Source organism: Bos mutus, chromosome 7, assembly GCF_027580195.1.
Source record: "Bos mutus isolate GX-2022 chromosome 7, NWIPB_WYAK_1.1, whole genome shotgun sequence".
NCBI lineage: Eukaryota > Metazoa > Chordata > Mammalia > Artiodactyla > Bovidae > Bos > Bos mutus.
This window is the reverse complement of record NC_091623.1, coordinates 71,529,830-71,557,504: the sequence shown is the minus strand read 5'-3', so window position 1 is coordinate 71,557,504 and position 27,675 is coordinate 71,529,830. Positions and strand designations below refer to the sequence as shown.

The window sequence follows — 27,675 nt, the reverse complement described above, 5'->3', positions numbered from 1 at the left end:
GCCTTTGCTGATGAGACTTCTGGGCCTCAAAGAGCAGGAAAGGTAAAAGAGGAGAACAAAAGGAAGATGTTCATGATGACTCTTGTTAGTGTCCCATGGACCTTGGCTGATGGCAGTCTCTAATAAGTTCCCCTGGAGGTTGGGTTAACCACCAACCTTCACAGAAAAACCACATAGAAAAAAGAGTTCCGCTAGACCCTAGGAATGGTCCATCTGTCCTATACGAAGATAGTATTTAGAATCATATAATGCAAATAATTTCATCGTAATAGTGTAGTAGTTGCATCCGTGAAGGAAAGGCCAAGACTATCACTGAAGCCTTGGTATTATTGAGAATCTGATTGCTTTTTTCAAAAAATCCTTCTTACTTAGGTAAAAAGTTATGCCTCTGTTTCTTTAAGTGATTAGAATAGGAGTCTTTTTATTAAAAGTGATACACAAACCTTTTTTTCTTTTTCTTTAATTGATTTTTAATTGGAGGATAATTGCTTTACAAGGTTGTGTTGGTTTCTGCTGTACAACAATGTGAATCAGCCATAAGTATACACATATCCCCACCTACCTTGAACCTCCCTCCCACCTCCACCCCATCCCACCCCTTTAGGTTGTCACAGAGCACCAGACTGCACTTCTTGTGTTATATAGCAACTTCCCACTAGCTATCGATTTTACATGTGGTAATGTATATATTTCATTGCTGCTCTCTCAGTTCTTCCCACCTTCTTCTTCCCTCACTGTATCCACAAGTCAGTTCTCTCTGTCTGCATCTCTATTCCTGCCCTGCAAATAGGTTCATCAGTACCATCTTTCTAGTCGCTCAGTCATGTCTGACTCTTTGTGACCCCATGGACTGTAGTCTAGGAGAAGGCAATGGCACCCCACTCCAGTACTCTTGCCTGGAGAATCCCATGGATGGAGGAGCCTACAGTCCATGGGGTCTCGAAGAGTCGGACACGACTGAGCGACTTCACTTTCACTTTCCACTTTCATGCATTGGAGAAGGAAATGGCAACCCACTCCAGTGTTCTTGCCTGGAAAATTCCAGGGACGGGGGAGCCTGGTGGGCTGCCGTCTATGGGGTTGCACAGAGTCGGACATGACTGACGCGACTTAGCAGCAGCAGCAGCAGGACTGTAGTCTGCCAGGCTTCTCTGTCCATGGGGATTCTCCAAGCAAGAATACTGGAGTGGGTTGCCATGCCTTCCTCCAGGGGATCTTTACAGCCCATGGATTGAACCCAGGTCTCCCTCATTGCAGGCTGATTCTTTACCATCTGAGCCACCAGGTAAGTCCCTAGACTCTCTATATATGTGTTAATATACAATATTTGTTTATCTTTTTATGACTTATAATATTTCACTTTGTATAACAGGCTGTAGATTTGCCCACCTCAGTTCAACTGACTCAGATTCACAACACACAATCCTAACAGGTATATAGATGAAGTAAATGTATTGTAGTAGTCTGTTAGTTAACTCATAGATGGAAGGGTTGGATTATTTGGAAATATGTATAACCGTGGTTGTGGTAATGGGAACTCAAAAATTATATCACAAAATATCTGTTCTAGGCTCTTCTGCCAGAGGCAGCATTCTGGGCTGAATGAATTATTAAATAAATCCAACTCCACCCAGGCCTTCTTAGGGGACTCAAGTGTACTTAGACAGGGCATTTATTATAAGGTTCCCAGACCTCACAAAGGGCAAGAACTACCTGTTCCAGAGAAATTCCTAGCCAAAGAGTTAAGTGGATTCTGTTCTCCAGGCCAAACACCAAAATAATTAGTAAGTAATTTTTATAAAAGCTTCAGAATTATAGAGGAAAGTCAAAAGAGTTTCTCAACTAAGTTCTTTTTTATTTATGCTGATTATTCAGCATTAACAGTCAGATATTATCCCCATTGGCTTTTCAGCCCTATCAGTTCAGTTGAGTTCAGTCACTCAGTTGTGTCCGACTCTGTGACCCCATGAACCACAGCACACCAGGCCTCCCTGACCATCACCAACTGCCAGAGTCTACCCAAACCCATGTCCATTGAGTTGGTGATGCCATCCAACCATCTCATCCTCTGTTGTCCCCTTCTCCTCCTGCCCTCAATCTTTCCCAGCATCAGGGTCTTTTCAAATGAGTCAGCTCTTCGCATCAGGTGGCCAAAGTGTTGGAGTTTCAGCTTCAACATCAGTCCTTCCAATGAACACCCAGGACTGATCTCCTTTAGGATGGAGTGGTCGGATCTCCTTGCAGTCCAAGGGACTCTCAAGAGTTTTCTCCAACACCACAGTTCAGAAGCATCAATTCTTCGGCACTTAGCTTTCTTCACAGTCCAACTCTCACATCCATACATGACTACTGGAAAAACCACAGCCTTGACTAGACGGACCTTTGTTGACAAAGTAATGTCTCGGCTTTTTAATATGCTGTCATATTAAAAAGTTATTGGAAAGTTATTGGTCATAACTTTCCTTCCAAGGAGTAAGCATCTTTTAATTTCATGGCTACAATCACCTTTCAGCCCTATACTATGCCTCTATTCAGCCCTATAGTAGGCCTCTTTCTGAGTAGAACTAAAGCCCCACCCTGTTTTCCTTTTTAGGAGAGATGAAGAAAGAGCCCTATCCACAGTCAAACTCTGCAACCCTGACCTGGTCACTACTTTCCCACTTGTGAGGTGGCCTGCTTTCTCTTTATACTTTAGTCATATCTGAACATAATCTCTCATTTCTTCTTTGGGACATTGTGACAGAGGTTTCTTCCATTCTCCAATAGAATTATAAAGTTCCAGGAGTGCACATATTTTCCAGACATACTGCGAGACATAAAGACGAAAGAATATCGTGCGTCTTCTGCACCCAGGTAGCAGTGGCAGCCCTCGTGGCTGCTCACCTGAGTGCTCCATCATTAGCCAATTCCCATGCTCTACCCTGTTTCATCCACAGTCATTCCATCTCCTTCTTTTCTGTCTTTTTCTTCTTTATTTTAATCTTTAAAAATTGAAATGTAGTTGATTTACAGTTGTATTACAATAGTTGTGTTAGTTTCAGGTGTGCAGCAAGGTGATTCGTGTGTGTGTGTGTGTGTGTATTATACATACACATATTCTTTTTCAGATACTTTCCATTATAGGTTATTATAAGATATTGAATATAGTTTCCTATCCCATACAATATATCCTTATTGTTTATTTTATATAGAGTGGTATGTATCTGTTAATCCCAGATTCCTACTTTATCTGCCACTCCCCTCCCCCATTTTCCCTTTGGTAACCATAATTTTGTTTTCTATATCTGTGGATCTCTTTCTGTTTTGTAAATAGTTTCATTTGTATCATTTTTAAAGATTCCATATATAAGTTATATCATATGATATTTGTCTTTACCTGACTTACTTTGTATAATAATCTCTAGGTCCATCCATGTTGCTATAAATGACATTATTTCATTTTTTATGACTGAGTAATATTCCATTGTATATATATTCCACAGCTTCTTCATCTATTCATCTGTCCATGGACATTTAGGTTGCTTGCTATTGTAAATATTGCTTCTGTGAACATTGGGGTGCATATATCTTTTCATATTAGAGTTTTCTCTGGGTATATGCTCGGGAATGGTATTGCAGGATCATTCATGTTTGTGTGATAAGGCGCTTCAATCACATCCAACTCTTTACAACCCTCTGGACCACAGGTCATCAGGCTCCTCTGTCCATGGGATTCTCTAGGCAAGAATACTGGAGGGGGTTGCCATTGCCTTCTCCAGGGGATCTTTCTGACCCAAGGATAGAATCCATGTCTCCTGCATTGGCAGGATCTATAAAGGCAGATTCTTTACCACTGGTGCCACCTGGGAAGCCCATTGCAGGATCATATGTAACTCTATTTTTATTTGGTTAGAGATCCTCCATACTGTTCTCCACAGTGGATGTACTAGTTTACATCCCTACCAACAGTGTAGGAGGGTTCCCCTTTCTCTACACGCTCTTCAGCTTTTATTATTTATAGTCTTTTTGATGATGGCCATTCTTACTGGTGTGAGTGCTATCTCACTGTAGATTCGATTTACATTTCTCTAGTAATTAGTGACGGAGAAGACAGTGGCACCCCACTGCAGTACTCTTGCCTGGAAAACCCCATGGATGGAGGAGCCTAGAAGGCTGCAGTCCATGGGGTCACTGAGGGTCGGACACAACTGAGCGACTTCACTTTCACTTTTCACTTTCATGCATTGGAGAATGAAATGGCAACCCACTCCAGTGTTCTTGCCTGGAGAATCCCAGGGACGGGGGAGCCTGGTGGGCTGCCATCTGTGGGATCACACAGAGTCAGACACAACTGAAGCGACTTAGCAGCAGCAGAGAAATATTTAGCTCTTCTACATATTCTGTCTTCTTAAGCATAATTTACTTTCTGTGATGTTTCATGCTTCTGTTCTCCAACTTCACAACTCTTTCTTATTTTCTTTTCTGCTTTAGCAGCCATTGCTGTTATCCTTCCGAAGAGACTAAGTGTGATTAAATCAGTTCATCTGTTCATGTCCAGCCATGTCATAGACTACTGCTGATGAGCCTATGATGGATAGGTTTGTCCAGTGCCCAAGCTCTGATATAATCAGCTTGGGGATTGGGAGTTGAATAATATGCTACCAAATGTGACCACCCAGGGCCATTGGTCCAGAGGAGAAGGGGCAGGTTTCTTTAGCAGGGGCTATCAGTATGACAAGCACCATAATTGAAATATTTCATACTGCTTTGATCTGATAACTTTAGAAAATGTAGTGATGTTTCTCAAAATTTTTCAGTATTTTTTTCCTTTTCAGGACTACAGGTTGGAGTGTCTTTTAATGAAAAATGAATAAAATGTTCTTTGAATTAGCTACAGAATAAAAACTTAGGACTTCCTCAGACTATTTTTAAACAGGAAGAATAATTTTAAAAATCTATAGTCACCTAATTACATTTTTAAGCCTGCAGTGTTATTATTGAAAATATGGGAAAGAAGACCTATTAAAACCATATAGTAACAATTATGATATCATATTTATCCCCTACCAGACTCTGTGCTAAGCATTTTATCTTACTTTTAATCCTCACAATAACTCTGCAAGGTATCAATCATTCTTTCAAAATGTAAGTGAAACTGAGGCATAGAGAAGTTACATATCCCAAGATTCCATAGCTGATAGACATTTTGGAGCCAGTGTTTAAAATAGACCTGAATTTGTTGCAAAAGTACTTTAAAGTGGAAACTAAAAGAGTATTACTGAATTCTTGGCTGAGTTGCTTTTTCTGCTCTTACTTAGCAAATTAGACTGTACCAGTGTATTTCAGAATTTGCTTGAACTTTAACTTTGTTTCCCAGATGTGTAAGTGAAACCTTGATTAATATCTGAATAACCTGAGCCTATCACACACAGAAAGAGGAGTGGGAATTGATTTAGCATTTAGAGGGAAGATACTGTTGGAGATAAATTCTTTCATTCTTGAAGCTCTGTCTAAATGCAGCAAAATTTTATAGCAGAAGTTTGCTATCTAGGCCAGAAGTATTTGTCAAGATTTTCAGCAAAAATGTTTAGACGTATGTCAGCTACTAGCAACATAAGATGGGACATGGTGGCAACTGTTTGAAGCAACATTAAACAGAAATTCAGAATTGGAAGGAATAGACAAGTCTGGCAGTGTGTAGTATACATAGTCTCAAGAAGTTAGGTATAAAGTACATTTTGTAAATCAGAGGGATCTATTTTCCTACTAAAAGTGTGCTTTTAGAGTAAACTCTGTAATGGATCCTGTTAGGAAACCAAAGAACTTCCTTTCCCTAGTCTCTGAATGTTAAATGTTGATGTTCTCAACATTTCTTCACTTGTCATCTTTTTTCAATTGTATGTTATACATGTTATAAGAAAATATAAAATTTCCCCATTTTCTATAGGGAAATCAACATTCTTGTTGTTGTTCAGTCGCTAAGTCATGTCTGACTCTTTGCAACCCCATGGACTGCAGCATGCCAGGCTGCCTTGATCTTTGCTATCTCCCAGAGTTGGCTCAAATTTATGTCCATTGAGTTGTTGATACCATCCTACCACCTCATCCTCTGCTGCCTCCTTCCCCTTTTGTCTTCTAACTTTCCCAGCATCAGGGTCTTTTCCAACTCTTTGTATCAGGTGACCAAAGTATTAGAGCTTCAGCTTTAACATCAGTCCTTCCAATGAATATTTGGGGTTGATTTCCTTTAGGACTGAGGATGGTCAAAGGATAGGTGTGGGCATGTACATGAATGTGAGTGGATGGGTGTGGGGTGAGTGTATAGATAGATGTATGAATTGTTAGATGTGGTATGAGTATGGATGTAAGTGAATGGGTAGGTGTACATGGGTGTCAGTGATTGGGTGTGTATATATAGGTGTGAGTGGATGCATGTTAGTGTGAAGGTGTGTGGGTGTGAGTGAGTAGATAAATTTGAGTATGTAAATAGATGTGTATGTATGACTTTGTAGATGGATGTGAGTGGTTGTATGTGTGTGCATGTATGTGGTAAGATAGATGTGGGTGAAATGAGAAAGGAAAAATAATGGTGAATAATTGATATAGATAATTGTGAAGGTACACTGGGAACAAATCTCAACATTCTTGAGACTAGTTATAAGGCTTTTCATGATTTGAAGGGAAAGCTTATGCATGTGGCACTTTGACAAGAAATGTAGTCAATTAACCTGGAGCAGAATGTAGTAAAATCAGGTTTCTAAACACTGGGCTGGAGGAAGCACAAGCTGGAATCAAGATTCCTGGGAGAAATATCAATAACCTCAGATATGCAGATGACACCACCCTTATGGCAGAAAGTGAAGAAGAACTGAAGAGCCTCTTGATGAAAGTGAAAGGAGAGTGAAAATGTTGGCTTAAAGCTCAACATTCAGAAAACTAAGATCATGGCATCCAGTCCCATTGCTTCCTGGCAAATAGATGGGGAAACAGTGGAAACTGGCTGCCTTATTTTTTGGGGTTCCAAAATCACTGCAGATGGTGATTGCAGCCATGAAATTAAAAGATGCTTACTCCTTGGAAGGAAAGTTATGATCAACCTAGACAGCATATTAAAAAGCAGAGACATTACTTTGGCAACAAAGGTCCGTCTAGTCAAGGCTATGGTTTTTCCAGTGGTCATGTATGGATGTGAGAGTTGGACTGTGAAGAAAGCTGAGCACTGAAGAATTGATGCTCTTGAACTGTAGTGTTGGAAAAGACTCTCGAGAGTCCCTTGGACTGCAAAGAGATCCAACCACTCCATCCTAAAGGAGATCAGTCCTGGGTGTTCGTTGGAAGGACTGATGCTAAAGCTGAAATTCCAATACTTTGGCCACCTGATGCGAAGAGCTGACTCATTTGAAAAGACCCTGATGCTGGGAAAGATTGAGGGCAGGAGGAGAAGGGGACGACAGAGGATGAGATGGCTGGATGGCATCACCGACTTGATGGACATGGGTTTGGGTAGACTTGGGCTGGTGATGGACAGGGAGGCCTGGCATGCTGCGGTTCATGGGGTCACAAAGAGTTGGACATGACTGAACTGAACTGAACTACCAGTTGCAAATGTGCAGATACCAAAACAAAGAATACAGTCAAAGAGGACAGGGAAGAGCAAGCTTGACTTGTGGTCAGAAAAGCCAGACCACACTGAAGAGAATGCAAAATCTGAAGGATTATTTCTTTAGCCACACTGGTTGAGGGTTCTCATAAGAGTTAGACAGAGATCCTTGAACCCACTCTATAACGTTATGTGAATATTTATGTTTTGTTACTCTAGAATGAATTGTACTGTAATTCTCATTATAGAGAGGTAACTGGGGCTTCTCAACAAGGCCCCTGGAAAGGAGTCATTCTGGTGGTATTTCCAGTGGAGACTAAAGCTGGGTGTGACCCTGAGCTGACTATTAATTTTCTGGGTCATAGGATGGCCAAAACTTAGGTGAGCAATAGTTTTCAGAAGGCTGCATTCACAGTGCTGATATTTTTCTCTTGGGGTGTTTTAGTCTTCTATTACTGCTATAGCAAATACCATAAAATAAGCAGCTTTAAAGAAAGCCAGCTCATCTTATCATTTTATAAGTCAGAAGCCCAACATGGGTGCCCTGGGGTAAAATCAAGGTGTCAGCAGATGATGTCCGTTCGGAAACCCTGTGGGTGTTTCCTTGCCCTCCCCAGTTTCTAGAGCCACCCACATTGCTTACACATAGCCCCAGTCCTCCACTTTTGCATCAGCAATGGCTCCTTGCGTCCCTTTTTCCTTCCATTGTCCTGTCTCTGTCACCAGATGGATAGGTTCTCCACTTTTGAGAACTCGCGTGATTAGGCGGGGCCTATCACTTCTCATCCTGTTTTCTCCAGAATATAGTGGAGTTGAAATGTAAGACATGCTTGACTAGTGTTGAGTCAGTCTGTGTTGTCTTACCCGTCTAGAGCAAATTAGCAGTGGGGTCAACCACAGGATGCCACATCCTTCACTCCCTTGCAGATGGCACCTTGTCCTTAATGCCATTGGGTTGTTTTTCTAGACTTAAAGTGGAGACAGACCAACATTTGAAATAATGAAACAAAGAGAAAGCACAGGCAGTGGAAGGAGAAAAAGCCCACTAGAAACACAAGCAAGAGGAGAAAATAGCATTCAAAGAGTTGATTTTAAATTGAATTATTTTAATCAAATATTCCAATCTTTCCATCCTAGGTGTAACTTAAAATACATACAGGTCTTCTTTTTGTTTACTAAAGGAAAAGAGAACAAAGCAGTTGACACTCTCACTGACTTCCTTGCTATTTGATAGTTATTGGGCGTGGGGTGGAAGGAGGCTCTCAGTAAACTTGAAACCGCAAAATATTTAAACTACAAGCTAAGAACGTTTGCAAGTAAAGAGCTGTCAACCACATTTTATGTTTGGCCTGGGCTCTGGGGACACGGAGAAGGAACACATTTCTCGTAGACACCAGCAGCCTCTTTTTAGTGGTTTTCTCCAGCCGGGGATCGGCTCGGTAAGATTTCCTGGGCAATAAGAGGTTGGAGTGGAGGATTCTACCCATCAACAAGCTCAAACCATCTGGTCTGTGAAAGAGTTTCTTGTTCACAACACTCAGAGATGTCAAATGAATAACAATAGCTTTTTAATGACTTCTGTATACATAGGAGGATGAGCGATGCAGGGAGCAGAGCAACAAAAAGCCCCTATTCAGAAACAGTCTTCAGCTGGTGGATGTACCTAAATGACCCAGTCTCCAGAGTCACCTCCAGAGAAGACATGCTACACGTATCAGAAAATAGAAGCGCATTCATTCACACACAGCAGAAACTCAGCCCGCCTTATGGGCTCTGCCCTGTTTTTGACTTCCTTCCCAGTGACTTTCCTCAGAAACAGCTTTGGGTGGAGAGAGCATTATTAACAAAGGGTGTTGATGTCTGTAATGAACGGTAATGATGATCAATTTAAGCATTAGCCAGGCTTTGGGAGGCACCGACCTCCTGGAGGCGGGTAGAGCTAAGGCACAACTTTGAGGCTTTTGGAGGGTAAGAGGGTGATGTGGTTAAAAAAGTTTCCTCTGGAATACTGTGAGGCCCATCTGTCTCGGCCAGGAATGTCCCATCAAGGGCAGCTGTATTCTTCGTTGTGTTTGTTTCAACCTGGAGACACTAGTCTAGTGACTGTACTTCTGACACTAACACTGTGGCTTGGAAGTCTTTGCCAAAGATACTGCACTGAGTTAGCCCTCTGAGACAGTAAATCAAGAGCGTGAAGGCAGTGGGAACTGTGTGCAAGCATATCACATGACGGGAACTAGTAAACAATGAATCTATTTCTAAGTCTCTTTAAAATTTAATACTAAAACAAGAGTATCCGTAGTTCTCCCCCCCCTCCATGTTTTTATCAATAGATCAGATTTAAACACTTCATGGATATTGAATATGTCATTCTTTATTGAAAAGGAATTACTGTGCTGTTCTTAACCATTTTCAGTTTAAACTAACATAGATGGTACTTGATGAAGTGGTCAACTTGGCAGAAAGAAAAAAGTCATCAAATTCTAAAATCCCTACAAGGAAGTATAAGTCTCTTAGGAAGTATTTCCAGCCCAAATCTTGGAAAGGCAACAATAGTCTTTATTATTAGTAGCTTACTTATGGTTCTTCTTATTGACTGATTCTTTCTGTATCTAATAACTTAAGATATCCAACATTCTCCATCTGGGGAATCATTTAATGGTAAATCAGGGGCTGCTGTCTAAAGCAGAAGAGTAGCTCTTATTATATCAATGAATAACTAAACAATTATGGGAATGTTTCCAAGAAATTCCGATGGTCTCCACATACACATTTCTTGCCTGTTTGTGTTTTTCTTTTTCCTTTCTTTCTTTTTTCCCCCTTTTTTATCATCTCCCTTGTGGTTGATCCAAACACAGGCTTCTTGATTTTTTTTTTTTTTTTCCAAAACTAGGTTCATCATTTCCTGTGGCCCTTTAATAATGTATGAAAATTCCTTCTCAGGTCACTGATTCTTTCTTTTTTGCCCTGGATATTTCCCTACCTCCTTGAACCAAGTATTTCATCCTGATTCAATTTTTACTAGGAAGTTTCCCTTCTGAATTTTTACCAATAAATATGTCATGTTTTTAGTAATTATCTCCATTAGAAAAGACTTCAGCTGGGTTCTCAGTTTTCTGGGAGCAAGTGCTCCTTAAAATGATTTTCAAATATTCAATTGAGAAGAAAAATGGAGGAAAGGGACATGTTAAAGTGAGAATCACAAAAGGTCACAAACTGAAATGAGTCTGAGAATCAAGCATGAATTGTGAATTGAACAAGCGGCTGATGAGCAACTTTTCAAGAGTAAAGCTTGGCTGTCTGATCTACAGTTTCAACCTTGCTCCGTATCCCAGCAATGTTGCCACACTGGTAGATGGCCTCTGGGCCAGATCTTCCGCTTTTTCAAGAGAAACTCCCAGTAACAATTTTGTGTGACATTTGTAAATTTTAAAATAATGGCAACTAGCTCAAACATTTTAAACTCTATCCAGGCCAAAAAGAGCATATCTGTGAGCCATAGATGGCCTATGAACTATTTCTTTAAAGTCTTGAAAAAAACTATTGGAATAGTTATGTTATTGGGATAGAACTATCCTAGGTGTCAGAAAAAAATGTTATGTGGATTTGTTTGTTATTCAGTGGCCTGACTCTCCCACTGTCTAGCCTTTGAATTTCTGTACAGTATAGGCCTCTAATGCAACTGTCCTGGTGGTTTCCAGAACCAGTTCTCCACCACTCCAAATGTCAATATTGCAATTACACGGTCATACCTGTGTGGCATTTATGACTCTTGAGTACTCTGTGATTTGAATACTCAATATAGAGTGAAAATTGCAGGCTTGGTCTAACAATAGCTTTCATGGGGTGGTATTATGAGCCTTAACATAAAATGTCTTTGCAGAAGTTTCTACTTAGAGGCATAAAGAATGCATTTCTCCCATTTTTGGTTTTCATAGCTTTCCTAACACCATAGACTATGTCTACACCTGACAATTAGATGGAATAAAAGTGAAAGAACTTATATCTTGGTTTAAAGTTCTTCATAGTGAAGGAGAGACAAGGAAGGGGAAATTTTTCATTAATTATTCAAAATCAGCCTGGGAATATCAATATGGACAGCCAGATTCCATCAAAATCATGCCTCAGACTAAATGGCTTTTCTGAAAGTGTTTCCATTTTTTACCTTTCAGACACTGCTCCTGTCTTTCCCAAACCATACCACCTCCAGTTCCCAGTTGCTGTCCACGTACATCAAAATTACTGGGAACTGCAAATGCTGCTGGCCCAGGTGCTTCATCCAGAAGGGAGTGTAGGGAACCAGCCAGACTGAAAAGTTATTGATCTCCCCTCAACACTTCTCAGTCATCCTTGATCTATGACTGGGATTGATATACTCTGTAACTCCCTCTATGGCAGTGGGGGCCTCATGGCTAGGTAGTCAGTGGAGGAAAAGTATAATATAAACTTAAGAAAAACACAAATATGCTTAAAATGGCAGATTTCCCCTTATGATTTTATTCAGTTGATCACAAATGGAGGAACAACATTTTCTAGCTTTTGGAAGCTAGTGGTTATGTAAACATTATACAGGTATGTTTTCAGTGGTCTGAATGAGTTGAGAGTTGAATATTAAGCATCATGGTTTCTGAGACACTATGAAATAATTAGTTTATATTTATTGCAATAGTAAGCTAATATGAAGCTTAAACATCACAGATTTTTATTACTTATATTCTAAGAGTAGTTGTATCTGTCAGGAGACAGAAACCATACTAGTCATTTAAACAGAGAGAATTTAAAGAATTGTTGACCAGGAATGAAGTTGTTACCTAGGTAACTAGCAGAGTTAAAAAAAAACAAAAACACTGCTATAGAAGGGAAGCAGCAGCTACCTACCATTCCTAGTGCTGAAGGACAAAGGGAAGAGGTTTGAATTATTAGGACTTAGAAATTTAGAAGAAGCGCCTTAGGGAGCCAAAAATCTTATTTCCACAGAGGAAGAACAGACTGGCTGATGGTGCTGCCTGGTGGGGGAGGGGAAATTCAGTTTGATTTGCAAATATTGGAAAAACTGTAAACTGGTTTCAGGTGCTGCTTCAGGAAAGAACTGCTTTTGCTGGGATAAAGAAGTATTGCTGGGATAATACAGGAACAAAAGCAGACAGGAAACCCTTTAAAAAGATGCAAGTCTTCTCTCTCCTCTAACCTCACCTTTTTTCTCCAGTACTGGTATTAGTAAATCATAATGCAGAGCTGACTGGCTAAGCAGAAATGGGGCGTGCGGTGTCCCAGTGCCAGCATCACAAAGCTGGATATAGAAGAGAGAGTATAGAATACAGAGACAGTGCATTAACAGCTGGCACAACAATGATGCCTTCTCAGTCTTTCAAAAGCTCATGGGGAAAATAAGGTTCTATTCTCCTGAGGTAAATGTCATTAATTTTTTTCTAAAAAAATAATTCTGAAAAAGTATCGTGAATCAGTTTCTTAAGAACCATTGGCTCAGTATTTACAGTTCCAAGCTTTTTCATTTCTGATTTTTAGGGGAAAGTATATACTTAATAAGTCAATTTTGCCCTATAAACCCTTTCAACTTTTTTTCTCATCAAAAAAAAGATCTTGAAGTTTGAAATACCACTGTTTTAATTCATTTTGTGCCTAGCTCCATGTTAACTATTAAACTATAACTCAATTAGTATTAGATTTTCATATGAGTTAAAGACTCTTTTAAAAAGTGACTAAAATACAAAAAAAAAAAAACCCACCAAAAAACATTTATTTCTCTTATGTAAATAAAGCCCAAGGAAGTCACTCCAGAGTTTCTAAGATGGCTGTAGCATTTTCAAGGACCCAAATTCATCCATATCTCTACTCTGTCGTGTTAAGTGTTACATGAATATAATCTGCCCCAAGACGGCTGCTAGAGCTCCAGCCATCAGTCATCAGAACGAAGGAAAAGAAGAGGAGTAGATTGGTCCCCTACTTTTCAAGAAGAGTTTTTACAAGTGCCACACAGTACTTCCACTAGCTACAAAGAAGCCTGTAGACTTTTGACTAGGAAATCATGTGCCAGCTAGAAAGTGGGGCTCTATTAACTTGAGGGAGTTTGGGCAGAATAACTATTAATAGGAAACTAGCCATCTCTGCCAGACTCTGGGAGGGATATTACCTCATCAATTGTAAGCCTTAGTGTATCAGCTCTGTTTTGAAAGCAAGATTTCATCAGTAAGAAGACTAGAGTGTATATGAGGGTACTGAGCAGGGGAGGCTACTGAATGGGGTCGAAGGAGGACATGGAAGACAAACTTTCTCTATTTTATCATTTTTCTCAGAGGCAGCATAAAACCCAAGTCTACCTTTCTTATTTATTCATTTTTATTCATCTGTCCGTTTAAAGGATTTGGATTCTATACTAGCGGAGAAGGGATCATGTATCACCATATAATTCAAAGAACTAAATTATTTTTTAGAAGGGGTCATGTATCACCATATAATTTAAAGAACTAAATTATTTTTTAGAAGACCACATACTTCTACTTGTGTTCTTTCCCCTCTCTTTTAGAGAAATTCCCCCTAATGCTAAGATAGTTTTTGGATTTTCATGGTTATTATATTCATCCTCGTGAGTTTGTCTCGCCCTTCCCATGAAGTCCAAAGGGCATGGAAAAATGGCATCATATTGATAAAACATGATGCCTTCCAAGACATTCTTTAAATGGCCTATGTGCAAATATGGTCAAAATGAATAATTCAGGCCAATTGGAGTGAATATTTCTTCATGGATGCTTGGGGTGAAATTGGCTGGCTTTGCAAAGTGGTTCTCTTTATAAACTAGCAACGTTGCTTTATAATGTGTCTGGGTGACAGGCCAAATTCTTAAGTGATTTAAGTATATGTAGTTAGTATTTTCTAGCACTTTCACTTTTAGAACTTATAGGATAGAGCAACTGACCATGCTGTGCCTTGTCGCATTGCCTTAGCAGAATCGTTGACAGAAATATCATAAATTTTTCTAGTAAACACCTCAGTCTCCCCAAATTTCACTTGGTCCTAGCTACCTCATTTTCCATACATTGATACCTTTAATCACAATAAGACAGTTTTCAGGAGGACATTGAAGGAGGAATGAGGATGATTAAAAAAGAAAAGATGAAGATTCAATGGAAATGTTATGATTCTTTGTCATTTTTTGCTGCAGAGAAAATGCGTGAATGCCTTCATGCATAAAGATCCATCCCTAATCAAAGTAGCGACAGGGCTGCAGACTGAATGCCAATCTGACCTCTTTGGGCAGCCTTCACTTTCACTCTGCACCCACTATTGCACCCCAATTCCCCTCACCCACCCTCTGTGGCTAGTAGTACAGATTTTTCTTAAGGATACTGATGAGATCAGGAAAGGGTATGTTTTGCACATCATACAGAGAATAACTTCTTCTAGAAAATTATTCACAGCAAAATAAAATGATCCCTGTTGCTTTAAGGAGAAACGCTGTCTTCCTTTAGTAACCCTGATTTCTCACCTGCTTTTTCCATCTCAAAGATTTCTCTTCTTCTGTGCCCTATTCCCCTCCTCTCTCTCACCCCTTCCTTCTTCTAAAGGGGAGCATAAAAGCGGGTGAGAGCTTAGTTACCTTCATAAACCCATGGGGCATATGAATTGTACATTAAAATAGGGATAAAAACTTAAGAAGCTCTGTCGGTGGAATTTTAGACAGAATGAATAATGGAAAGAGTCAAGGACTGAAGCCAAAGAGAGCTGGAATTGATTCCCAGTTCTGTCATTTAGAAACTGACTGTCTTGGGCAAGTTACTTGTCTTTTCTGAGTCATAGTTTATTCATTTGTAAAAATTAAAATAATAATACCTGTCTGATAATCATTTGAGAATTAACTATAATTATGTACATAAAAATTAGTACAATGGCTGATGCATAGTTAGCATTAAATAAATATTAGTTATCTTTAACATAAAAGAGATGGACGAATTATTGGGGCAAGTCATGGGGCTTTCTCAGAATTCTCATCTGCGGGGAGCAGCGTGGTGAAGAGGGAAGATTGTAAGCAAGTTTAGGGAAGTTTCACAAGTTTAGTTTATTTGATTGCAGTAATTTTTCCTATTGGTCTCCTTAAATACTTTTGCTATCTGCAACTTCTTGGTATCAAGGAAAATGGGAAACTAAAACAGGAAGTCCTTGATTAATAATAAATCAGAACCAACAAAGCAGAATGGTTTGGGGGATTATTTTACCCATGTGCTGTTTAAAATCTAATGAAATAATTTTACTGGATTCTTTGTGTTCTCTAGAGCCACTTTCTCTTTTGGATGGTGATGATCAAGTGATAAATTTTGTTTCTCCAAGCCTCATTTTCTGTGTTGGTCATTCTGTTTGGGGCCAGCACATTCTTATGTCACATGTGTTAATATCACTGTCTTAGGATCTGTCAAAATGAAGAATAACTTCCTTTTCTGTGCCAGAGCTGATTTGATAGCCTTAATTGCAAAGATTCACACTTCTCTTGGCACCAAAATGCAGGAACTGAGTGCAGATCTCACAGCTTTTTGTCCCTTGTCAACCGCAGTGCCTGAACAGTGTTCTGATACAACCAGCACAGCCGTCCTTGGTGCGCTTGAACTCAAGTGCCTGCCGTGGGCTGTTGGGTCTAGCTTCAGATCAGGTGCCGCTCCCTCTGTGAATGGGAGCCAATGCTAAAGAACCCCTAATCCAGAGTGAGGTCATCCTTCAGGAAATGAAGAAGGTCCTAAGACTTTTGAAGATAATCTTTCTTGAGCTGGGTTGTAGACCGGGATAAAACTGACTCATGCCTTTCCCCAAGGTAAAAACTCCTTTGGCTTCTGACTGTAATGAGATCTTATCAGCCCTTTCTTCTAGTTTAGGAAAATTGCTGGCCATGTGTTTATTTAAAAAAAAGATAGTTTGACAAGTAGATTGATGTCTATAAGAAGATATATCTGTATAAAACAAGAACATGAATACAACATCTGTTAAAGGAACATCAACTGAAGTCTGAGCATCTTCATCCTAGGGAAGGTGTACAGATAGACCACCAGGAAGAATAGAGCCCAAGGTTGCATTCTTGGCTTGACAATTACAGCCATAATTTATTAATACTCCAGTCCCATAATAAAGAAGAGTGGATACCTGGTAGGTTACAAGAAGCTTAACTCACTCTGAAGGCTTCCTGATAATCTTCCTGTTCAAGCTTTAATTACTTCTGCTGGTTCTTAATCTTAGACTCATGGACACTCAAAAAGTCTGGCCTGTGACTATAGCTCAAGTAAAAGAGAAATCACAACTAAAAATATTTGATAAATTATTTCAATAAAATTCATTTCACTTGTACTAGTAAGAATTTTATATTTTTCTTTTAAAATTATTATTCTGGGAAGAGGTCCATAGGCTTCAAAGAACTGACAAAGGGATCCATGGCACTAAAAAGAATCCCTAAGGTAATGGAACGTCTTTTGTACTTGATCCGCAGTTTCATTAATCTAGTTTTCAGAAGCCTCGGTTCTCTCCTGCATGATCTCACCACCATGCCTCTTGGTTCATACCATATGTGTCGAGATGTGCAATAATTGTCCATCTTCCTTTGCAGTATCGAACGTTTGATACGGTAACAGTGCTGTTCATAACAGAAATGTTTTTCATATTTATTCCAACATTTACTGAACAAATCCTATGTGTAGTTATTATGATAGCCAAAGAGGATGCTCAGTCAAAAAAAGCACTGCTCTTTATCAACTTAAAATATGTGTGTGTGCGCACGTGAATGTGTGTGTGTGAATGTGTGTGTATGCAATAACTTGTTGATTTATATTTCCCCTGCAGATCTTGGAGGCATCTGAGGTTTCATGGGGACTTTCCAGCATTCCAGACTGCTACCCTGCAATGAAGCTCTGAGTCACAGTCTTTGGGTCTAAGGTACTGGCTACGATGTGGAACCCCAAGACAGCCAACCTGACTAACCTTCACTCTAAGCAGAAGCCCAAAATGCGTCTGGCCTGAAATCAGAGCAAGCCTTAGAGAAAGCCTTCTTTGTTAATGGAAAGAGAAGAGGAGAAAAGGGTTTCCACATTGCAACAGTCTTTCCACCATTCCAAAGAGCCCACCTTTCTTATAAACCAAGCTGTTCTATTTGGTGAGTCCCATCCTAGCTTCTTGCCAGAAATAGAGCGTGACAATCGGGGTGAAAAAATAAAGACGAACCCTCGGAAAAACAGACCTGGAACTGTAATTCTCTCAAAGCAGTCCAGTAGGAGGATTATGTCTGGAAGTCAGCCCAGGCCCCCCGTGATCCCATCCCGCAGGCCCGGGTTCCGGGTATGCTATATCTGTGGCCGAGAATTTGGGTCCCAATCCCTTGGCATTCACGAACCCCAGTGCCTGGAGAAGTGGCGTGTTGAAAACAGCAAGTTGCCCAAGCACCTGAGGAGGCCAGAACCTTCCAAACCACCTCCTTTCAGCGGAAGTGGGTCCTACAGTCTTCAGGCAGCGAATGAGGCCGCCTTCCAGAGTTCCCAGGCTCAGCTGCTGCCCTGTGAGACCTGCGGCCGCACATTCTTGCCAGACCGGCTTCTTGTTCATCAGAGAAGCTGCAAGCAGAAGGTTGAGGGGCCCAGGGCACCAAGCCTGGACAGATCTGATGATCTTGCCGGTCTCAAGAAAGTTTCCAGTGGCATCACAACGCGACCAAGGACTGTCATCTGCTACATCTGTGGGAGGGAATTTGGTACCCTGTCCCTTCCTATCCATGAGCCCAAATGCCTGGAAAAGTGGAAAGTAGAGAATGACCGACTCCCCAGGGAGTTCCGCCAGCCACTCCCACAGAAGCCTCAGCCCGTTCTCACTGGACAGCCCAAACACGCAGGGCCACGTCAAGGCCAGCTCGTGTCCTGCCCAAACTGTAGTCAGACCTTTGCCCCCGACCGCCTTCCAGTACACCAGAGAAGTTGTAAAGCTCAACCTAGTGGGCCAAAAGTTCAGGATTTGACATTAGGGAGTAGAGGTGGCCTGAAAGAGTCCACTAATCCCAAGCCTCAGAGGAACATGGCAGCACCCCCTGTGACTGATAAGGTAATTTGTGCCACATGATATGCATTGGGTAGCCTGGGGATGCATTCTACCTCCAGGGGAATGAGAGAAAAATGCCCCCAGAATCAGCTGCCTCATCCCCTAGGATGGTGTTCTTTCAATGCCCATTTCTGCCTCAGTGAAACCTAAGTTGACCCCCTCTTGGACTCTGGGGCTATATCTCCATTGGCACAGCAGATATAAAAACATCCTTGCCCAGTGGGTCCCTGGTCCTCTTTCATTCTGCTGCCTAAAAGAGAGATGGACTTCTTTCTTCTCTGAATCCCTCATACCAATAATCCTTGGGAGAGATTGTTATTTGAAAATGAGTCAGTAATGCTGTGTCTACATTACAGAGATATAATTCCCATTCCAACAGCCAATATTTATTACTGGTTTATTTTAGTAATCTACCTTAGGAATTCACTTTTGGCAACACTGGGTTATGCTGAGTTTATCGTACTAAAATAGAATCTGTGTCAAAAACCCCAAATGACTTTAGCAGTAATTAAACACTGGAGCACTTGTAGAACTAAACACGCTCTAAAGTGCAGCATGGTTTCTTTTAATGCTTACATGGCTATAGTATATGGGGAATTAACTCCCACACAGACCAAGAGTCACCTAGGTGTGTTCATGGATCTGGGAAATACTCAGTTCCTGCTGCTGCTCTGTACCCCATGTTTGGGTCAGACACCAGGCTGTGACCCCTGATTTGGGCAGTTGTAAATAAGCATGACCCTAGGGGTCCCCAGCCTATATAGTGAAGTGTCACTGGGTCTTGACCTGAAATTTCATCATCAACCAGGATTGGGGAAGGTTGCTTATGAGGGTGGCTACCTGCAAGATAAAGTGTGGTCCATGTGCTTCATTCTGCTGTGAAGCCAGGATAGTGGTTGTCCTGCCACGTGTCACACTTTACAGAACATCAAATCATGAGAGATAGGAGGAGGTCAAGGTCTTTTCTCTATGACTTGCTGCTTGAAACACCCCACCTGTAGAGGTTCTTTAAGTGAACTATTTTCAGGAAACTAAGGTAACCCAACGGAGAAGGCAATGGCACCCCACTCCAGCACTCTTGCCTGGAAAATCCCATGGATGGAGGAGCCTGGAAGGCTGCAGTCCATGGGGTCGTGAAGAGTCGGACACGACTGAGCAACTTCACTTTCACTTTTCACTTTCGTGCATTGAGAAGGAAATGGCAACTCACTCCAGTGTTCTTGCCTGGAGAATCCCAGGGACGGGAGAGGGGGGGGGGTGGGCCTCATGGGCTGCCATCTCTGGGGTCACACAGAGTCGGACACGAATGAAGCGACTTAGCAGCAGCAGAAGCAAGGTAACCCAAGCTAATGTAAACAGTTAAACCAGACTGACTGGGGGGTGGGAAGACATCTTTTATTTTTAATCCAGTTGTTCTTCATTACTTTTTTATTTTTTTATTGCATTACTTGGGCAAAAGTCAGGTACTTTTTCCAAACTTCCATGTTTAAAATGAAATGATCTTTCACTTGCTGGCTTAGAGATTCCAAAACAATGATCCTAAAGCCGAAGAGTCAGACTAATGGGCATATTTTCCGATGAACTTGAAGAAAGAACAGCTAGTTTCTTTGCCGAATGAAAACCCAAACTCGTAAGTGTGGCATGGGCTTCAGGCTGGTCTCATAAACATGAACTGTTTTTCTCATCTTTTGGCTGTTGCTTTTCTTCCAAAACGTGTGGGGTCTGGATTCAGCGAGCAAAAGAATCCATGTCTTAGAGCCACAAATCAAGAACTCCCGTTAGTGTTCTGACATTCAGCACTGTTTCCTGATTGTATGCATTTTCTTTAAATGTTCTCAGTACAGAACTTGAGATAGGGGAGAGTGTGGTCAGAATGCTCATGCTTGTTGTTGTAACCCAGACTTTGTGCTTCCAAGAGTGGAGCCAGCAGGCTGAGCATAGCATGTTCTCAGTCACAACTGCTAAAAGAGGCTGGCCGGGGCCTCCGGCTTCACAGGAGGACACCTCCTGACTCACTGAGTCATCTGGAGAGGAGACTGTCAGGACAGGAGGCCAGTGATGGCTGTCAGTGACTTTCACGTTTAGATCAGAGGGAGTCCGTCAAAACAAAGGCATCAAGAGGACACGACAGCTATGTCAGAGCACAGCCAACTCTGCTCCTGACCTGAAAAGGCACGTGTCAGTGAGGAACTGGCACCCACCACCGTCAGATGTGCCTTGGCCTGTTTGGGGACCACACAGGCTTTAGTGGAGGGCATGGTAAGGTCATCCAACCTAGGGTCCCTTCAGCTGCCAGATCTGGAGCAAGCTAGGGTTCATTAAAATGGAGAAAACTCCTAGGCTTCCAAGAGGAATAAGACCTCTTGAACCAACAGACTTTATTCCTTCCCTTGAAAAGACATTTGCCACTGCGTTGCGCTTTCGGCAGAAAGCCTCTCCTGGGGAACGTAGTTTTCTGTTGCAGTTGTTATTAGACTCTGTCTATTGCTGTTTTTCTTTTCTTTGTATTATGTAAGATTTAGATAGTGCAGTGAATCGTTCATTTCCATAAAGAAAACGCCCTGTGCATTATTGGATTTCAGAATTTTGTCTGCCTGTGGCGGCCGACTTTTGGCTGACTGTGAGACACACGCACGGTTTTTTCAGTTCAGATGTTTGCTTCCTTTTCCCTTATGCCAGTTAGAACAATTTCCCCCTAGAATCCTTGATCTGAACTCATGTTAGAATCAGCGACCTTGCCCAGTGTTTTCAGGGGGCTCAATCTCGAAGCGAACTCAGGTGAGAAAAACATTTTCAGAATTATGACCACAGAACTTGGAAACAGTTCACTGCAGTTGGGCAACAATGACTGTGTCGCTGGCAGAGTGAGTTACCCTCCGCTCAGAGTGTTCCTCCTGCATAGACTTGGCTCCGTTCTCTGATGACAAATGCTCCTGTTACCCTTCAGTCAAATCTAAACAAAGAAACAATGCTGAGATCCCTAAGACAATCCCCCCAACCCAAGTCATCAATGGGCATTCTGCACCAGCTCTGCTTTGCCGCTCACCACAGGATGGGTTTGAACTTGTCCCATTGCTTGTCATCCAAAATCTAAGACTGAATTCACTCTCTCTGATTTCACAGTGACATTGTGAAAGACCCCAAGCAGTATGAAAGAAGAATGACATCCACAAAGCAGATTTTTATTTAAAAGGGTTTGTTCTACTGTTATGTGATTTCAGAGCAGCACCGCACTCCCCCTTTTCCCTCTAGAAGAAGGAAAGCCTGAGCAAGCAATATCCAGTTTAGCAAGATTTTAAAAGTCATGTTACTTGCAGATGAAATTTGATGCATAATGTGGGAAACTAGAGATTATCAGTTTAAAGTTTAATTTGGAGCTTAATGTGATCCTTTGATTTCTATTTTAGCAAGCAGTGTCCTAAGTGATGCTGGAAGTGCAAGAATGGAGGTCACTATTGACCCTTATTTTAATATGAGTGAACACATTTTAATATTTGCCTTTAATATTTGGGAAAAAGTTTGCCCTTTTCCATAAGCTGATAGTATTTCAGTCTTTGACTTAAGGCCTTTCTGGCTAACTGAAACACAGATTGACAGTTAATTAAGTATAACTACAACCCAGAATGAACGCTTTGTTTAACTATCTTTTATTAATTACATAATGCTTGGGGTTATTTTCTTAGTATTTTGATGATAACATGTGAAACACTATTTCTAAAAATCTGATACTATGTTATAAAATAGGCATTATTTTTCTTCAGGGAGATCTGTCTTTTTCTTTTTTTAACAAAGGTTTGTCTCTCTGAATGTAGTTTTAAGCTATACTTCACTTTCACTTTTCACTTTCATGCATTGGAGAAGGAAATGGCAACCCACTCCAGTATTCTTGCCTAGAGAATCCCAGGGATGGGGGAGCCTGGTGGGCTGCCATCTATGGAGTCGCACAGTCGGACACAACTGAAGTGACTTAGCAACAGCAGCAGCAGCAGCATCCTAGAGTTCTGAGCTACAATCCCATAAGGCACATCTCTAGCATCTGGTGCTGCCATCTGGTGTTTTCTTTTAGAGTAATGCCTTCTACACTCAAAAATATTATTTACTGCCTTTCTCTTTGTGTTACCTCCAAATATATTTGAGAATGTGCCCTTATAATACAAATTCTATTTATTTAGGACTACCATTATGTATTTGGTTTAATATCATCAGTGCTGTTCCATTGCTAAGTATCTCATTCTCCAAAAGCAAACCTCCTAGTTAGAAGGTCACAATCAGAGACTCAGAAAGACTCAGAAGGGCAGAGTGAATGGGCTCACGTCGTGAAACACTGTTAAGGTGTGTGTGTGGTAAAAAGTGCTTGTGCTCTGTGCTTAGTCGCTCAGTAGTGTCCAATTCTTGGTGACCCCGTGGACGGTAGCCCACCAGGTTCCTCTGTCCATGGAATTTTCCAGGCAAGAACACAGGAGTGGGTGCCAACTTCCCAACCCAGGTAAAAAGTGTTTGGAGCTTATTAGGAGGCATGCAATACAGGGAGATAACCTGTACTGAATGCATCTATGGCCAGTGCTTTATGTCCATGTCCTCATTTTAATCTTCATAATATTACTATAAGACAGATACTATCTCCCTACTTTCCAAGTGGAAAAACTGAGGTTAAGCACCTAACCCAGAGTCACACAGTGGGTTCAGTTGTGGGTGTCAGAGCCAGATGTGTCTAACTCCAGAGACCCACACCTTTTTATGTTGCTAAAGAGAGAAGCATATGTGTTATACAAAAAGGGTAGGGCTATGCTGCCAGGCTTATGAGTGTTAGTTAAGCAGGGTTAAGAGGACCAAAGTTTGTTCATTCAACAGATCATTCTAGTTAGGCATTCTTGAGCTTCCATAGTGGCTCAGACGGTAAAGCATCTGCCTGCAATGTGAGAGATCTGGGTTTGATCCCTGGGTCGGGAAGATCCCCTGGAGAAAGAAATGGCAACCCACTCCAGTACTCTTGCCTGGAAAATCCTGGACAGTGGAGCCTGGTGGGCTACAGTCCATTGGGTCGCAAAGAATTGGACATGACTAAACGACTTCACTTACTTTGCACTAAGTACTAAATGTAGAATCATTAAAAAGACACAGTTCTTGATCTTGTGGTTTTTAGCCATATGGAAGAAATGACATGAAGTAAATAAAAATAAATATAAAATTTCAAGTTGTAATGTGACAGTGTCTAATGGTGGGAGGTGGACATTCAGGTTCTTGGTTAGAGAAAACCTCTGGGAGGAAGTGACATTTCAGCTGAGACATGGAAGGTGTGAAAACATTAGCCAAGAGGATGTTGGGGGAAGAGAAGGGCAGAAGGAGGAGACATTCTGTGCGAAGGCCTTGAGGTAAGAAAGATCTTAAAATGGAACTAAAAAGTCCACAAGTAGTTAGAATCGAATGAAGGAAGGGGCAGGTACACATGATAAAGCTGTGGAAACAGCACAGTTGCCCAGTGGACATAGGGACACCCGTTATTTGGCTGTTGCAGGAATCCAGGTGAAAGTGGATGAAAGCCTAGCCTAGTTTGGTATCAGAGATAGAAAAAAAGGGACAGTGGGCAGAACCTGGTAATAGTTGGGATGTGGAAGGGTGTGGAAGAGTAAGGAAGAGGGTTGAGGATGACTCCCAGATTTCTAAACTGAGCAACTGTACCAGTTCTATCACTTTCTAAGATGGGAAAAACTTAAGAAGGCTGTTGTGGATGAAGACCAATTGTTCCATTCTGGACATAACTGAGTTCACAACACTTGTGAGAGACATTTTAAATAGATCTGAAAGAATGGTGAAATTTCTACAGTGGGTGGGATTGGGTAAGCACAGAACATATGTGTAACCAGTGAGCAGTAGAAGGACAGTTTTATTTGTGATGACTGTATATGTCTTAAGTTATTAAACACAACAGACATTGACAGAGGAAGATTTGAGCCAAGATAATATCTTAAGACAGTGCAAGCAGATGGAGATCTATTTATACTATATCATTCATTGAAAATCATTCTTGGTTATGGTCATTTGTAACTATAAGACTTTATTCTTTTCTTCCCAAATAGAAAATAAAATTTCTATAAGACTGGCAAAAAAATGCTTGTGAGACATCTAATTAGATAAGTCAGGCTAAATATATAAGTTTGAATCTCAAAAGAGGAATTGGGCTGGGAAATATATTTGTGCATGGTTAATATATATTTAAAGTCATCAGAATGAGTGTAGGACTCGAAAAATCAACCCAGGACTGACCATGAAGCATCACAGTATTTAGGGGTTAGAGAAGAAGAAGCTGGAGAATGACTGACTGGAAATGCTGGATAAATGACTTGAGAGTATGGTGCCCTGAGCACTGTGACAGGAGAAAATGTGGAGAATAAGGGTGTGGGGAACAGTACGCAATTCAGAGGTAGGATGAAGGATGGAACGAGGTGAATGCCAGAAAATCTATTTGATTTGGCCATGTGGATTTAGTTTGACAAACTTGGAGAGAACACATTCAGAGTCATGATGGGGGCTGCAGAGTGTATGGGTGATATTGGACATGTTTTGAGAAATTTGGCTTAGAGATCGGGAGAGAGATAATAGGTAGGCTAGAAATAGAGATTTTCGGTTAAGAGAGGCTCCCTTAAAAGATGGGAGCTTGTAGACTATATTTGATTATTTTGGATGAGGAGCCAGTAGAGAGAGGAAGGTTAAAAAAAGCAGGAGAAGTGATAAGAGCAAATGTAAAACCTGAAGGAGCAACGGGAACCAGGACTGGGGTTCCATGCTGTGAAGTGGAGGGGTTTAGTACCAGGGGATGTTTCTCTATTTCAGGAGGAGGTTGAATGCAAATGAATGCAAAGCTACAGTCTGTTAGCTTATATTTTCTCAGTGAAATACCCAGTAGGCTTATGAGGACTATCAGATGAGGAGGAGAGATGTATAAAGAGAGAGAGAAAAGTGAATCTTAAGGGTCATCTTAGTCCTTTGTCTGTTCATGCCTTCGGTTAAACTAAGTTTCTGAAATCAAGACTAAGGCTCCTAGAACCATTTGCCTCCGGTTCCTAAACACAAGAATGACTTGGAACTCTTTGGAAGTGGTAGGAAAAAGTTCAGTGTGATCCTTCTGGTGGTTCCTACTCATATATTCATCTTCAGTGACCCTAGTTCACCTACTCAGACTCATCAGTGCTGATGTCATGAAAACTAGGCTCAACCTCACAAACCACCCCTTGATGATGCTGCCAGCTGGGCCACTAATAACCAGCTCCACATGTCATTTCCTCATCTTTTCTTGGTGCCAACCATGCCTGCGTATCAGGGCAGCATTCTAGGATCCCACGGCTCTCAGGTGAACTAAGCACAACTTTAAGGTAACAAGACCATTCTCTTCTGCACTAATGGCTCTTGAAGCCAAACCAAAGGACTCTTACGTGTGTATATAGTGTGTGTGAAATATGTGTTGAGGGTGAGAGTTACACATTTTAGAGCAACAGCATCATCAATGAAAGTTGATATATAGCTTCCTGACATAGAAATTGGAAAACAATACTCACCTATACAAATTATACTCTTAACATATTCATTTTTTAAATTTAATTTTATTTTTTATTATATTTATTTTTAATTGAAGGATAATTGCTTTACAGAATTGTTTTGGTTTCTGCCAAACATATTCATTTCTAAAAGTAAGCCTCAAATTATAATTATATATCATATATCCATAGAGAGACCATAATAGCTACCTCTCTCAGAGCCCAAAGATGAACGCAACAATAGATGGTCCTGCCTTGGTGCTCCAGTAGGCACCTTTCTGCTCCAGTATGTATCTTTCTGCTTCTCTGAAAATAAAAATACCAATTGTAACCTCTGTGAAAGGAGAGGATACATATTACAAGTTCAAATATTATTTAAAGCCTAAAATGAACAGAACTACCATATGCTGTACTCTCAAGGAATTTATCTAGCTTAAACAATTTCATGTGCCTTCCTAAGCCTCCTCTCCATGTTACCCTCATCTCCCTTCTTCCAGTCCCAAACACACACATCCACATTTTCTAGTGATAGATGCTTAGGAAACCTTTACGTAATGACTGAACAGATATACATAGTTCTTAGAAATCCACATTCCAAGGTCAACAATTAAAATCTCTCCCCAAATTCTTAGAACTCCACCAAAAACAGTGTGACACAACCTTGAAAAAGTCCCATTGAAATGGAGGCAATTGTCCTATGAACAGGCCCTCAATGCTAGATGTGAGGACAAATGCAACTTTATGAAGAGCGAGATCATTGACAGAATTTGACATAAGGCTAATTCTTTTACTTTCCCTTTTTATTCTGTAACTCATCTCCTTCTTACAATCCATTGCCTTTTTCACATCTTTACCTCTCTGAGGGTCTTATAGGCAGAGAAGCTTTATTGTTTAGTCACTAAGTCATGTCTGACTCTTTTGTGACTTCATGGACTATAGCCTGCCATGCTCTTCTGTCCATGGGATTTCCCAGGCAAGAGTTACTGGAGTGGGTTGCCATCTCCTTCTCCAGAGCATCTTCCCAACATAGGTATCAAACCTGTGTCTCTTGCATTGGCAGGCAGATTCTTTACCACTAAGCTACCAGGGAAGCCCTATAGGGAAAAAGAGGTCCTGCAAATTAAAGAAGGGTCTCAACAAATTTCCAATAATCCTACTCCAAGCATCAACTCTGATGCCATGATCCTGTCATTAAAAGTCCCTAAGCAGCTTTCACATCTACCTTTGTTTAAGCAGAGAAGGTAAAAACAGAGAGATCACTTGTCCCAAACTAAAGCTTCAGGAAATTAGAGGTTGAGGGAAGAGAGAGGAAAGGGAAAAATGGGAACCAAAAACTCTGATAAGAAAGGAGAAGATGACAAACAAATAACAAAATTGTTTCTTAAGGATAGAATCCTTTCTGTCTTATATCCAAGATGAAATTTTTCTTCTTTTCATTGGAAAACTTCTTTCCTGGGCCTTTCCCAGAGCTGGGGGCCCTCTAGTATA

At 40.9% G+C, this 27,675-nt stretch overlaps 1 protein-coding gene across 3 annotated transcripts in view; it reads left to right on the top strand.

The window, feature by feature from the left end:
- Positions 1-27,675, top strand: part of LOC102277109 (zinc finger protein 474) — a 70,684-nt gene that overhangs the window by 18,753 nt on the left and 24,256 nt on the right. For all 3 annotated transcript variants that reach the window (XM_070374089.1, XM_005894572.2, XM_070374088.1), the window contains one exon: positions 17,414-18,658. In XM_070374089.1, the coding sequence (XP_070230190.1) occupies positions 17,627-18,658 (1,032 nt within the window). In that variant the 5' untranslated portion in view covers positions 17,414-17,626. The remainder of the gene's footprint in view (positions 1-17,413; positions 18,659-27,675) is intronic.